We start from the raw sequence: 14,761 nt of genomic DNA on the forward strand, positions 1-14,761 counted from the left end.
GGTATCAAGCTGATACCTAGGTATCAGGTCTTGGTACCTGGGTATCAGGCCTTGGTACCTAGGTATCAACTGATACCTGGTACCCTGGGTATCGAGCTGATACCTAGGTATCAAGCCTTGGTTCCTGGGTATCAGCGTGATATCCCAAGAGAGAGGAGGAGGAGGAGGAGTCGCGGGTCGGGAAGGTCGAGCAGCGGGGCGGCGACGGAGAAAGAGGAAGATGAGGCGATAGATCTGGTGCCTACCTTGTGCTATTCCGTCGCTCGTAGTCGTGCCTTGCTCCAAACCGCCGAACTCGTGGCTCCATCAACACCGCCTAGAGCAGCTCCTCGTCGCTCATGTTGTGCCAAGCGCTCGCCCCCAGTGGCCGCGTCCACCGCTCCCCGATCGTAGGAGGCGCCAGTGCCGCCGAGAAGGTGGAGGGCGGCGGCGGCGAGGAAGCCAGCGACAAGAACGACGAAGAGGAGCGGCTTGAGGAGCTTGATAGGGAGGCTTCTCGGCGGCCGTCGCCCGTGGTGGTTGGGAGCCCCGCCGGCTGTCATCCAGGTCGTCCGCGGGGGCTGGTGGTGACGGCACCGCCGTCGCCGCCGTCACCGTCGTTGTCACCGCCATCGCCGCCTCCGTGTTCATGGGTGATAGTCACAGAGAGAGAGAGATCGAGTGGAGGGGAAGAGAGAGAGAACGAGTGGAGGGGAAGAGACGCAGAGAGAGGGGAAGAGGAGATAAGGCAGTACTACTATTCCGTCTCCACGGAATACCGTACGATAGTTTTTCTGTAGGGGAAATTGGGAAATATGGGGAAACAAGGAAAAATACAAGAAAATAGGGGGAAATGTGGGGAAAAAGAAGGGTAAATGGTCGGCCAAGCCCGTGCTTTGTCATGTCGTGTAGGCTGTGTTCGCTATCGTAATGCACGGAAAACGGAGCGGTTCATTAGCACGTGATTAATTAGGTATTTGCTATTTTTTTAAAAGAATGGATTAATTTAATTTTTTTAAACAACTTTCGTATAAAACCTTTTTGCAAAAAACACACCGTTTAGCAGTTTGAAAAGCGTGCGCGTGGAAAACGGGAGAGAGGTTGGGAAAAGGACATCCGAACACACCCAAGCACCGTATACGATCCATCAGCTAGGGCTATTACAGTTTCTTCGTGCCCGGGCAGGCACATTTGGGCCCGGGTAGGAGGGACTCTATCGGAGATATTAAAGGCCACCGCAGAATGATCGCACCATAGCGATTCTGCGGTTTTTTGGCTAGCGTGTTCGCTTCTGGTGGTATCCACATCGCCCCGCATTGGAACTGGTCATCTTGCAAAAAAGTTCTCGATTAACTTGATAATTACTCTTACGTCCCTCACCCTATGTTCCTGTGTTTTGTACTCTTTCGTAACAGCCCTCAATGTCTTGGTGTATACTATGTGAAGGAGACGAAATTCTAGATATAGGACCGCGCTCTGAAAAAAGGGAAATAAGGGTGTTTTCTGCAAAAGAGAACATCCCTATCCTATCCTCTCCATTCCCCTGAAACCCTACCCATCACTGTTCTCCCGCCCTTTCTCTTCCTTTCCCCTGCCCTTGCGCCGCCGCCGCCTTGCCTTACCTCCCCGGCTTCTCCTCGCCGACGACGGCTTTCCCCTCACGCTCTCCCGTACCCTCCTCTTCTCTTGGCGCTCCCTCCATCACCCCCCCTCCCAGTAGAGCAAGGGGATTTAGGGACTGAATGGCGCAGCGTTGGATTTGGGTGCGGTGATGGAGTTTCGCCGACGACGGCCTCCCCCTCGCGCTCTTCCATGCCCTGCCCATCTCCTGCCGCATCCTCAAGCACTCTCCGCCCGTTTCTCCTTACCACCCGTTGCAGCAGTTACCCTGTTTTGTGTTGGGCTCCACGGAGCTGCGACGACGGTAGCCTCGGCCAGGAAGCAACCCATGGACCAATGGTGGGAGCATTTGGCAAGGACACACTCACTCAAGGACCAGACATTGGCCTGTGATGGGAAACAAGCTCGAGGATGCCAGGTTCGGTCGCCATTGAGGTGGTTCCCCTTTTTATTTGCTTTTCTTCAGTTTTTACTCGCTTTGCCTACCGTGAGATAGTCTTGATCTGGTTTTTTCCTCTATGTCAGATGGCTATAGACTTGATCCTTCCACTCTCACAGCCGTCAACAACATCGGGGCGATTCGTTTTGCTGCCTGGTGGGCTATTGTTTACTGCTGTCTGCTTGCTGCTGAATGAAGCAGCTAGCAAATATTGTTCCAAACTAAAAGTTGTAGTGGTTTGGTGTGATGAGGAAGCCAGAAAATTAATGGTTAGGATTCAGTGGCCTTTCATTTTCTTTATATAGGACTTCATTCCTCTAAATCTTGCCTTTATATATTGATTTTAATTATGCAGATTTTCTGTACAATTGGCACTGGACATTCTTTCTGTATCCAGATTCATTGAAGCATGTAATATTTCATCTTTGTAACATGCTTCTATTTAAGAGGTGTGCAGACTCTCACTGTTTCGTTTGAATATGCCAACCATCATGTTTATTTTGCAATTACCTACGACACTAGATGAAGCACTTATATGTAAATAATACTGCAGAGTGTTTATCATTTTGCTTAGGTTGCTTCTTAAAATCTAGCGCAGGTGATTGGAAGAAGGTTTAGCTGATCTTGGATATGTTAGGATTATTAGAAGCTAAATGTTTCCCTGATTTTACTTAAAGTAGCTGTTTGCCGCTTGATTTTAGCGATTAAAGTTTCTGGTCTGAAAGAAGTTAGGGTGTGTTTGGTTGGTGAGATATACCCGGATAGGACATAGCCGCCGCTTTTTGGAGGGTGTTTGGATGCTGGGCGAGAGTGGGATAGGGCGGCCCAGAGGGGAATATTCCCTCCAGATGCTGGATAGAGGGATCCGGCTGATTTGGCCGGATGCAACAGCCCGAGGCTCGGGCGAGCCGGGCAAGCGAGTTGCGTGACTCGCGTCACTCCTCACCATCACGACGTGAGCGAGGTGACGAGCGCGGCGGCCGGCGAGAGGGGCGACGGGCTCGGCGGCCGGCGTGGGCGACGAGAGGGGCGATGAGCTCGGCGGCCGGCGAGAGAGGCGACAAGCGCGGCGGCCGACGAGAGAGGCGACGAGCTCGGCGGCCGGCGCGGGCGACGAGCGTGGTGGCCGGCGAGAGAGGTGACGAGCTCGGCAGTTGGCGCGGGTGACGAGAGAGGAAGGCGGCAGCGGGAGGAGGCGAGCCTCGGTGGTGGGAGGAGGCGGCCGGCGGCGGGAGGAAGCCGGCGGGAGGAGGCTGCCAGCGGCGTCGGCGAGCCCAGATCTGGCGCTGCTTTTTTTTTCTTTTTTCTTTTTTCTTTTTTCTATGTGTATTTATAATGGAATGTGTATTTATAATGGAGTGTGTATTTATAATGGAATGTGTATTATGTATTAATTTGATGGGGTATATTCACCATCTCAAGTGAGAGGTGACCACACCTACAAATCCACCATACTTCCTCCAACCAAACAAAAAATTGGATCACTAAATCCACCTTTGTCCCTACAACCAAACAAAAAGTTGGATCGTCATATTCACACAACCAAACAAAAAACTGGACCGCTATATCCAGCAAAATATGGACCACCGTATCCCATCCAATCTTGACCAGGAACCAAACACACCCTTAGTGTTCTATACAAGCATGTTGACTGTTTGATAAAAAAAATCACAATACTGACTGTGGTTTTTGAAAGAAGTTAGTGTTCTAGACAAGTACATCAGGGCTTCTGTCCTAGATCCCCATCCATTTGTGCCTATGAATCATGTTGCTTCTCAGAACAGATGGTAAATTCAATATGCAGATTTATTTACTACAGCAAAAAAATAACACTCAATATGCAGATTAGTTTTCTATTAAGCAAGCATGTATAACTGGATATGTGCTTAGGACAGAGGTGATATATTGGTAGGAAAATTCCTATCCAGAATCTGGTATAGCGCCACTGTAAACAGAAACTCCGTGTGTGTTTATTTCTACTTAGTGATCCTGGATCCTGCTAATATTTAGACCTTGAGATCCTGCTAATATTTGGACCTTGAATTATATCATTCCTCCACATACACAGCCTGTTGTAACTGCAGCTCTTATCTGTTCTCTCTGTTCTTACCTTGAATTATGCAGATTTTTGCATGGTCAAATTAGATAGCCATTAAAAAAACTATGGTATGTTGCTTCTCAGAGCACATGGTAGATTCGATATGGAGATTCATTTTCCAGAAAAAAAAGAGGCAATAGCAGATTAGTTTTCTGTAACAAAAAATAGCACATCATTTTCTGCTGGCGATAGGAATTTGCCCAGTAATTCTGTGGCATGCTGCCACCAAAGTTTAGCATGTGTCTTTCGTGTTGCTACACAGAACATATTACCTATGTGATTACTAAGATGAATATATCACGTTTGGTTTGTCGGTTTAATTAGGTGGTTCATCCTGTGATGCCTTGGATCCTTTATGTGGTTCACCGTGGGCATGTGGTTGGGTGCATGTGTGCCATCGGTCCTAACGCTCTATGGCCCACCTGGAAATCACCTTGGTCCATGCTGCGCCTGGCCTATGTAGCTCTCTCCCTGCCTAACAGCCTTGACTTTTGGTGCACCCCCACGTTTACCCAGCATAGCCTCATGTTTCTCTATGCGATGTCACTATGTGCGACAGTGCGAGGCAGGCACGTTTCTTCATGATTCTCCTACCAACGTCTGGTCCACCGTAATCCTTGGTCACACGAGTGCTCCTCTCTGCCTGTGTTTTGTGCGCTAGGAGCACGTTCATCCAGTGCAACGAAAGGATTGAGCAAATTACCTACTGGTTATTACATTGGATAAATGATGGACATGCACCTATTCGTTGCAGAGCCAATGACAGGTGGGGTCGGTTTTGTGGGTTGTCCCATATACCATGCGTTATGCGTATCCAAGAGGCTATGAGTCTATCGTGCCATGTTTTTCTAAGTGCCGCGTGCTACAGTGTCTGACGTGCCGCGTCAGGCCACATCAAATCGTCCTGCGCACGAGCCGTACCGGCATGCGCGCAGGCATCGATGCATCCGGCATGGCCCTAGCCTTTCCTATCGTTCCTCTTACCCGGTTCGTTAGTAGAGATTGAGGCCATTCAAACAGCTGCGTTGCTACGGTTGTCTTCTTAGATCTTCTCTCATCTTTCCCCTTTTCGCTCTTACATCAATGGCCAACACTAGGTAATCTGCTGTCCTGATTTATGCTCCCTGCTTACTGTTCTGAATGTGTGTGCGTGTGCAGGGGGGATCGTGGATGCTGCGCCGGCGCTGCTGCTTAGAATTTGCCTCACGCCTCTAGGGTGGTCCCCCAGCCACGCTTCCACGCCGTCTTCCTCTCGAATTTCGCAGGCGTGGCCCTCATCAATCTACCCCATAATTTCCTGCCTATTTATCGATGTTAGTTCCAATGGTTGTATCTGTGATGTATAATGTACTCTAGATTATGCATTGTTCTCCACAAACAATGTTAACATTCAGTCTATGTATTTTATGTCTACTTAATCCATCACTGGTTTTCCTCACAACCTGAATGCTATAGCTAGCGGTGCTACAGCCAATCCACTGAATAGGCTCTTCAGGGCCTCCTTATTTATTTTCCTCATTTACACAGCAAGGGCGCTGTGAACCGCGCCGTAGGTTCTAGTTTCTCTTTAGAATAAGTTCACTTTCGATCATATATTGACATCAAGTTTGAATCGAGTACTTCAATCCGTGACTGACGCGGCGATTGACAAAGATTAATCCAGCTAAGTCAGTATAGAGTCAGTATAGGACCCATCGGTCAGTCTAACCTTTGTTAATCGGTCAATCCAACCTTTGTTATAAACGTTAAATTGCTGCAGTATATTTTCTAGTTATACAACTTAAAAAGTTAACGGTCCATTCGGAATCACATTGCATATGTTTTGTCGATTGGAACCCGTATACAGATCAACTTAGTATTTGTACCCCCGCAAATGAAACGTCACTATTTTCGTGTGTACTTGAATTTTTTTTTTTTCGAATTGTTACGCTCACCACATTATGGGTCCGTTTGGTTGGGGGAGTAGTTAGGAGAGATTGGAAGTTTAGAGCGATATGGTTATTAAATATTTTGTTTGGGTGAGAGACATGGAAGTTTTGGTGGGACGGTGATAGGGAATTGAGAGAGGAACTCACACATTTTCAATATTGGGTAGGGGGTGGTAATTGAGAGGGAATTACTTCTTGCTTTACCTAAACAATCTCAACCAACCATTTTCATTTAAGATCTAGTCTTTAACTAAACTCACTCTCAATTCCCACCACATCTACTGAACAAGAGATTGAGACTTAAAAATCAAATTCCCATGTTAATCTCATCATTAATTCCCATGTCTAAAGTCCCAATCCTCTTACCTCAAGTTGCCAAACAAGCCGTATATGACTAACCATACAGATATAAGCAATGGGCAACCTATCCTATGTACATCGACTAACAAATATTATAAAAAGTTACAAAAAAAATTGTAGTATCACATCCATGTTTTAAGTCTAATCTTCAATTTATTCATACATAGAGATGAAAAAAAAAGACAAAATTATGACATACTTAACTTAAAATGTAAGGATTTTTGTTTCTAGCCTAAAGTTTTTGAATTTCAAGTTAATATTTTACACATAGGTGTAATATAAATTAATGTGTATGCATTTTTTTAGAACTTGTTATGATACACCCTCCGTTTCACAATGTAAGTCATTCTAGTATTTCCCACATTCATATTGATGTTAATAATCTTATCTAGATTCATTAACATCAATATAAATGTGCGAAATGCTAGAATGAATATCTAGATTCATTAACATCAATATGAATGTGCGAAATGCTAGAATGACTTACATTGTTAAACGGAGGAAGTATTTGTTAGTTGATGTGTTCTCGAAATATGTTCCTCGGATATGGACATATAGCCCATACAAATAGTTTACCTACCTAATTTATTTTACTTAAAGATTTTATTTCCATCAATTTTGACTTGTGGGCCTAGTTTACCTACTTTTCCTTGTGAATAGCTTGTTGTATTTTTAATTGACTTTCCATGGTTTGCTGTGTTACCTTATCTTGTTACTTAACTAACCGAGAAAAATCCTATTCAACACCGGAATAAAAGATATTACTCCCTCCGTTTCAGGTTATAAGACGTTTTGACTTTGGTTAAAGTCAAACTACTCGAAGTTTGACTAATTCTGTAGAAAAAAAATAGTAATATTTACAACACCAGTATAATTTCATTAAATCTATAACTGAATAAATCTATATATAATACTTTTTCTATAAAATTAGTCAAACTTAAAGTAGTTTGACTTTACCAAAGTCAAAACGTCTGAGGGAGTACTGTTCTTCTCTCTCCTTCATTTGCTATATTTTCTGATGATTTTGATCCTATTCACTCTAACTAGATACCATTTTGTAACACAAACATCTCAGTGTGAAAATGGATTGGATAATATCTGATCTGTCTGAAATAAGGACATGGTATGGATTTATAGAAATCTAGTGGGAATGAATGTGAATACGGATGTGGATATGGTATCTCTAAAATCCGTTGGATATGGATTATTCGACGTTGCTATCAAATTATCTGATAAGCCGTTTACGAGATAATCAGAAATTATAGACCGATATAACCACTCTATCTGTAACATACAACATAACCAGGCCCAACTAATGACCTAATTCACCATTAAACTCCTTAGTCTGAGGTTGTCACCCTCATCTCAGCTATGTTTTATATTGGGTGAAGTGTATGGACGATCCTTGTACAGATGTGTTATCTAGGTCCCTAAACTCTCAAAATGTATTTTTGGGTCCCCGAACTTGTCATGAGTATCATGTAGGTCCAAACGGGCTCCAACCTGCTCGTGAGATGACGTGGCATGCGACGGTGAGGCTTATGTCTTAGTGGGATCCACATGTCATTCGCATAAAAAATAAAATTTAAAAAGTGAGGAGAGAGAGAGAGGAGAAAATGATGGTTTTAATTTTGAAAAACAAAAGAAAAAAGAGAGGAGAAAAAATATTTTTAATTTTTTCTATATATGACTGATACATGGGTTCTATTGACACATAGGTGCCACCATGGCATGTCACATCAGCACACAGAGTGAGTTGGAGCCCATTTGGACCTATAGAACACCATAGACAAGTTGAGGGGCCCAAAAATGCATTTTGAAATTTCAGGACCTAGGTGACACACCCGTATAAGTTTAAGGACCACCCATGCACTTTACACTTTTATATTATAGACATTGTGTTCTTCGTGTTGTTTAGTACTTAAGTATATATTAAGTATATAGTTATTGCGTTAGATTATTTATTGATTATTATATTGTTGGTATTGCTAACTTGATGTTGTATTGGTTATATATACAGATTCGACAAATTTAATCCATTTATGAACCTAGGCCACACCATTTTTGACATCTTAAACAATCCGCTCCTTTTCCACATGCGCACGCTATCCATACCTCCTCCGAATCCTCTTAAAAAAAATATGATTTGGGATATTCGTCTAAATACGCTATGTTTTTACCCCTGTAGTAGTAGTAATAATTTTGTGAACTTAAAGTATGAGAAGGATAGAAATAGAAAGAGAATGGGGAGGGCAGTATATTTTACTAACCAAAGGGGATAGGATAGACATGCACAAGTGGATAGGATCGTAGGGACCAGTTAAAAAAATGGACAAATAAATGTCCAGGAGGTGAAAGCTATCCTATCCATTCCTCTCATAAACTTGGCAGGTGTCTCCTTAGACCCGAAGGAAGCTGCTGCTAGGGGTGAAAACGGTACGGAAACGAACGGAAACAATCTTTATCGTTTTTGTTTTCATATTTTTTTCAGAATCGGAATCGAAATATGAAACCCTGGAAACGAAAACGGAAACGAATATTATCGAAACCGAAAACGGAGCGAAAACGAACTGGCGCAGATACGGTAACGAAAATTTATCGGAATACAGAAACCCCTCAAACTGAGCTTCACAACAAAATATATTCTTCCATAACTTCATATAATTTGCATAACAAATATTCTAAAAAAATTACAGCAAGACATTGGTATAAGGTATAGACTTATTCAGTGCTTTCACTCCATCATCAGTACATACTACATAGTTCATCAATCATCACAGAACAGCAACACATATCAATCCATCAATATTTCAGTACGTAGTTCAATCTCATAACACATCACTGGCTGGGCTACTGGGCTACTGGCTGCTACAAGGCGAGGCGTCGTCGGCGTCGGTGGCGGTGAGGAAGAGTCGTCGGTGTGGTGTGGCTGTGGCGTCGTTGTCGGTGTCGCGTCGTCAGCAGTGTGGCTGTGGCTGGCGTAGGCAGTGTGGTTGTGGCCGGTGTCGGCGGTGTCGTCCGCGTCGGCGGCGGCGTCCGCGTCGTCGTCGGTGGTGGCGGCGCGTCGTTGGCGGTGTGGCTATGGCCGACATCGGCAGTGTGGCCAGTGGCCGGCGTCGGCGGTGTGGGCGTGTGGCCAGTAGCCGGCGTCGTCCACGTCGGCGGCGTCGACGGTGGCGGCGGCGAAATCGGTGGGGCGAGGAGCCGAGGACGGAGCGAGAGAGGAAGGGCGGCGAGACAGCGGGGGCGAGGTCGCGACTCGAGTCGCGAGGAGCCGACTAGCCGAGGACGGCGGCCTGGCACGCTCGACCGGCTCTGGATGCGCCGCCTCTCTCGATCCAGATACGGCGCCTCTCTCCTCTCTAGGGTTAGCCAGTTAGTGACTTAGAGACTTGGGTTGGGCTGGGAACTTAGGGAGGAATTATGGACTATTTGGATGGGCCTTTTTAACTTCGGAAATTCCGACAAACTTTTCGGAATTTTTCCGACCGATTCCGAGTTCCGACGGAAACTGCTATTATCATATTCGATTCCGTTTCCGAAAAAATATTTCCGTTTCTGAGAAATTCCGAAAAAAGTCTGACCGGCTGATTCCGTTTCCAAAAATAGGTCCGGAATCTAGAAAAATTCTGAACCGTTTTCACCCCTAGCTGCTGCTATAAAAGCCTCCCAAAAACCTAGGAATACTACTTGCACCATAGAAGCACAGGGCAGAGCAAGGAGGTAAATGTATTGTTACATTTTAATAGTGTTCAGACCTAGCAAGTAGCTAGTAATAAGCTAGCTAGATTAGCAAAAATTTCTTGTGGTACTAGTAGGCTGCTACACTTACCTTTTTTTTAGGGTGCTTTTCATAATCCTGTGTATTAAATGATGTAGATATATTAGTGTGAAAGGTTAGTACTTGTGGTGGCTAGTATAGAGACTAGGAGTTACTAGCTAGTACATGCATGCATGCAGTACTGCCCACTCGACTAGATGCATGCAAGCACCTACACACTACTCCATGTTGGGTTTTCTTTCTCTAGTATAGTCACATCAGCCAGTTATCTATGGTGCTAGTAGCTGATGTAAGTAGCTAATGTCCTGCACGACAAATATAGATATAAATTAATACCAAAGACCTGTATATTTGATTAGGTGAGATGCAGAGGAAGAACAACAGAAGACAAGGCAAGATTGCGCCCATCAACTATTTAACTTTGACTAAATTTGTTTACCAGTATTATTGAAATGGTGATACTAATAATCTAACAGAAAGTATTATGAACACCGAATAATGGATTGATGATTTTATTAGTGTTTGGACAGAATTTTAACTAGAATTTCCCCGCCCAGGGAAATAAGATGTACGGGCGTGCCAGTGTACTAAGTACACAAAAATAAAATGGACGAAGAAAAATGCATTTTATTATAATTCTCGAAGAATTACAAAAATACAAAATCCTTGGACAAATACGCTCCACAGCCCATAGGCAAGGTGGATCTGACTTGGCGATTGTGATCTCCTGGTTCCCGGGGTCTCGGAAGACACCCGGTTAATTACTCTCGCGGGTGAAACCCGTGAGATACCTCCGATTAAGCTACGCTGGTCATCGTCGTCCGTCTTCGCTTCATGTCCTCTCATGCATGATGGTGATGATGGTATAGATGTGTGTGAGTGGGCGCCGGCAGTGTTCCCGGCCTTGTCGGTCCGCACGCCGGTGTTGGTGACGTCGTCTTGATGTCGACTCCGCCCGCCCTGCCATTCAGCCTCGTCGGTGGAGGTGAAGATGGTGCTTGTAGTGGGGACTAGCATGGCATTGGCTGGGGTGAGAATAAGATCACGGTGCCGGTAGTGGTGCCGAGCTCGAGTATGTTCATGGTAGCCATGAAGAGGTCATCAGCGAAAGCACGAATGACATCGGTGGTGGCGTCGACCTTGAGAGTATATATGCCGATGGTGGTCACGAAGAAGTCATCCGTATGTGTATTGATATCGCTAGGAGCAATAGAGACACCGGTGGAGATTCTAAGCTTGTGGTCACTGGCGGTTGGGGTAGCATCACCCATCTAGTCTCCACGACACCGGTCGACCATCATCATGGCACAGGAGTTAGCCTTCTGATCGCTGCAGCACACACTTAGTATCAAGTGGCTGTAGGGGATGTTAGGGGCGTAGCGAAACCTGGGAGCGATGGATAACACTCCAGGTGTCGGTGGCCCTATTTTATGAGCCGACAATCGGGGCCAAACTCAAATGATGTTGAGCCACCTCTGATTGTAATGGCTTGAGTCGGGAGTGAGCATATGGCGGCCACGAAGAAGCCATCATGTGTATGGGCGCTGCAAAGTGACAGAGACACCAGTGGGGATGCCGAGCTCGTTTATTAACAGCTAGCGGCTCCAAACTTACACGTTGACGATGAATGCATGATTGGCGTCGGCAACGACGATAAGGCCGTGCTTGTCATTGGCAGAGAAACAATCTGCACGGGCGATGATCACCAGGAACAGCCGAACAGGTTTACCATTGGTGACAGCCACGAGGATAAATGTATGCCAATGATCGATGAAGAAGACGAGGATACTTCTGGTTTGTGGACGAGATCACATCACCGGCGTCGATGGCAGTCATGAAGACGCCCCGGCGGTGCGGGTCTGAGAGTATGACTGGCGACAGTGGCGAGTCGACAATCATCATCGATGATGGTGTACATATAAGGATTTTGTCATCGAGCGGTCAAGGCCGGCGAGCATGACACTGTAGCTCTTGGTATGAGGATGATCCCAACGTGCTGAAGCGAAAGCATCGTGGATGGATGGCACGACGACCTCGGCCGGCTGAAGCGAAGGGATCATGGCTGGACTCGGTTACGACGTGCGGGCACCAAGCAATGGTGCTCCAGCGTTCTCCTCGGGCGGCTCGACAATTGTAACGTGAGGAAGATCATAGCACTGGCGAGGATGACTTAGTAGACGTCGGCGGCGACCCGCAGAGACTACGACGAACGTGGGGGACTGAGGGTGTCGCCGATTAGTAGTCTCAGTGGGACATCCCTGCCCAGCAAGGCTGCATCATGACAGGTGCCGGCAACAGGGTCTGACGATACCATCGCGGCTTGTGGATGACATGTTAGTGACCTCCGGTCTCCGGATATCGGCAACCAGCACCTTGGCGACCTGAGAATATAATGGCCTTCTCCGGTGGGCAACGGATGGTGACGGAGACGAACGTTAGTTGGCAATGCCTCGTCGTCTATGGATTTGGGCGGCTCAGCGGCGTCCACGGGACCACGGCCACTCCAACAAGATAGTTCATGACGCAGCCGGAGGTAATGACGCCTTGCGTGCACCGACTAGTGGTGCTCCGGCCGGCGTTCTCTTCAAGCAGCAAGGCAATGAGTGTGAAGAAGATAGCTGCGTTGATGAGGGCGAGCGGACGTCGACGGTGTTGCGGAGAAGAGGCCACGACCGGCAAGGCGACGACGTCCAAGCATCCCGGCGACATCGCCGCACCATGCAGAAACATCGTCTCAACCTTGATGGAGACTTGCGGATGACGTCAACGGATCGGTTGGCCAGGCAACTCTGGCGATGGCGGTGCATCCGACATCTTCTCTGCTGAGGAGCATCGTCCCGGCATGCATGCACTGAAATGGAGCAAAGGGATGAAAAGATAAGAGGCTAGTTACCCATGGCAGTGAACTGGAGCGGCATCGTCTCCCTGGTGATCGTCTCCTCCTTAGCGCGCTTCCTCAGCACACGTGCCTCCTCGCCGGATGCCGAGGTACGGCAGCCGATGTCGCCGGCCGCAGAGCACGCACGTTCCCGCCGAGGCACTCAGCGCAGCGCAGCGCCTGAAGGCCGCGACGGCAGTGGCGACGGTGTGAGCTTGCAGGCTCTCTCGGCTGCCTGCCTCTCTGTGTCCTCTCTCTGCTGCCTCTGTCTGTTTTTCTCCTTGTGAATTTGCTTGGCCTTTTATAGCAGCTGCAGGTCGGTGCATATGCATGCCCGTGCATGGCTTTACCAAAAAAATGCTGAATGCGGAGATTATAACTTGCCATTTAGTTGTCTCACTTCTATACTTGTGTTCTTCAGGAAGCTTCCTGTTGATTAAAGTAGGAAATGGATGTGCTATTTTTCATCTAACCGTGATACTGTGAATGATGTATTTCCATTAAAATGATATATCCTGAAATTATACCATCAAGAGGAGATATGATCATATGTATTTCCATGTTGTTATATTGATCAGGAGCGATCATGTCCACATGTAGCAGATTTGTGGGCCCGGCTAGATAAATGGCACTTTTGGCAGGTCCGGTGAATAGCTAAGTACTGATGATTTGCTGCATGTGTGTGCTTATCGGCAATTAGCTATGACTAGGTACTAATTCCCCTTCTTTAAATAATCATGGAATGCACACATGAAAGTAAATCACAGGCAAACAACCAAGTATTTCCTTGCGCGTGACTTGCCCATTAGTTCTCAACTACATTACTCCGCACAATTCATTTTTATAATTAATTTATAAAAAAAGCGCACAAAATTTCGTCGAACAATCAGTGAGAATAATAACGTGATTGTGATACTTAGCCTAAGATAACGATATCGGGTCGGCTGATATTAGTGTGAGATGAGGAATGCCTCACACAGGTAGGGAATCCGGCGGCGTGATTATCAGATGAGGGTATCACTAGTTGGAGAAAAAAAATGGGTTGAAGGAACGAGATTACGACGATTATGTTAATACCTCTGCAGTGTGGATTTAACTCATTTACTATGGTTAATGTCCTTTATTATTTATTGGCCGTTAATATCTATGGGTAGTAGTATTTTCTTTTGTCTTTAAAATATATATATATATAGCTATATGTACTAATCTTGCTGAGTATGTATAACATATTTATATATTATTATTATTATTTGATGTGCGCAGAAACTAGTTAAGATGAGATGCCAGAGGGAAATGGTGACATGCAAACCTAGTGGAGAGTGTGGTCTACTTAGTCTTTAGAGGCATCTAGAGGTCATACTTGCATGTTAAGTATAGGGTACCATCCTGGTAATAATAAGTTCGTCAGTGAACCAACCGATGTAATATGCAATGTATCTGGAAAAAGTAATAATAATAAATGGAACCACTGTTGCTGCTTTGTATATATGCGTATAAGGATACGGCAGACTGTCACGGAAAAAAAAAATTGGGTCGTGAGTCGTGACAACCCCTATATGTATGCTTATTTATTTTCTTCCGTAATGACCCAAGGAGGTCATCCGAAACACATGCATCGTTAATAAAGTTCAAATCTAAAGCTCCACGTTCTTCTCTTCTCTTCTTCATGCTTCTCTTC

The 14,761-nt window shown here is 45.8% G+C and overlaps 1 protein-coding gene across 1 annotated transcript; it reads left to right on the forward strand.

Annotated features, from left to right (window-relative positions):
- Nucleotides 1-1,750: 1,750 nt before the first annotated feature.
- On the forward strand, nt 1,751-2,444 carry LOC127776125 (uncharacterized). Its single transcript, XM_052302468.1, has 3 exons — nt 1,751-2,017; nt 2,125-2,307; nt 2,394-2,444. The coding sequence occupies exons 1-3, from the start codon at nt 1,751-1,753 to the stop codon at nt 2,442-2,444; spliced, it is 501 nt and encodes a 166-aa protein (XP_052158428.1).
- The last annotated feature ends 12,317 nt before the right edge of the window (nt 2,445-14,761 follow it).

This window comes from Oryza glaberrima, chromosome 6 (assembly GCF_000147395.1).
Source record: "Oryza glaberrima chromosome 6, OglaRS2, whole genome shotgun sequence".
NCBI classification, from domain to species: Eukaryota; Viridiplantae; Streptophyta; class Magnoliopsida; order Poales; family Poaceae; genus Oryza; species Oryza glaberrima.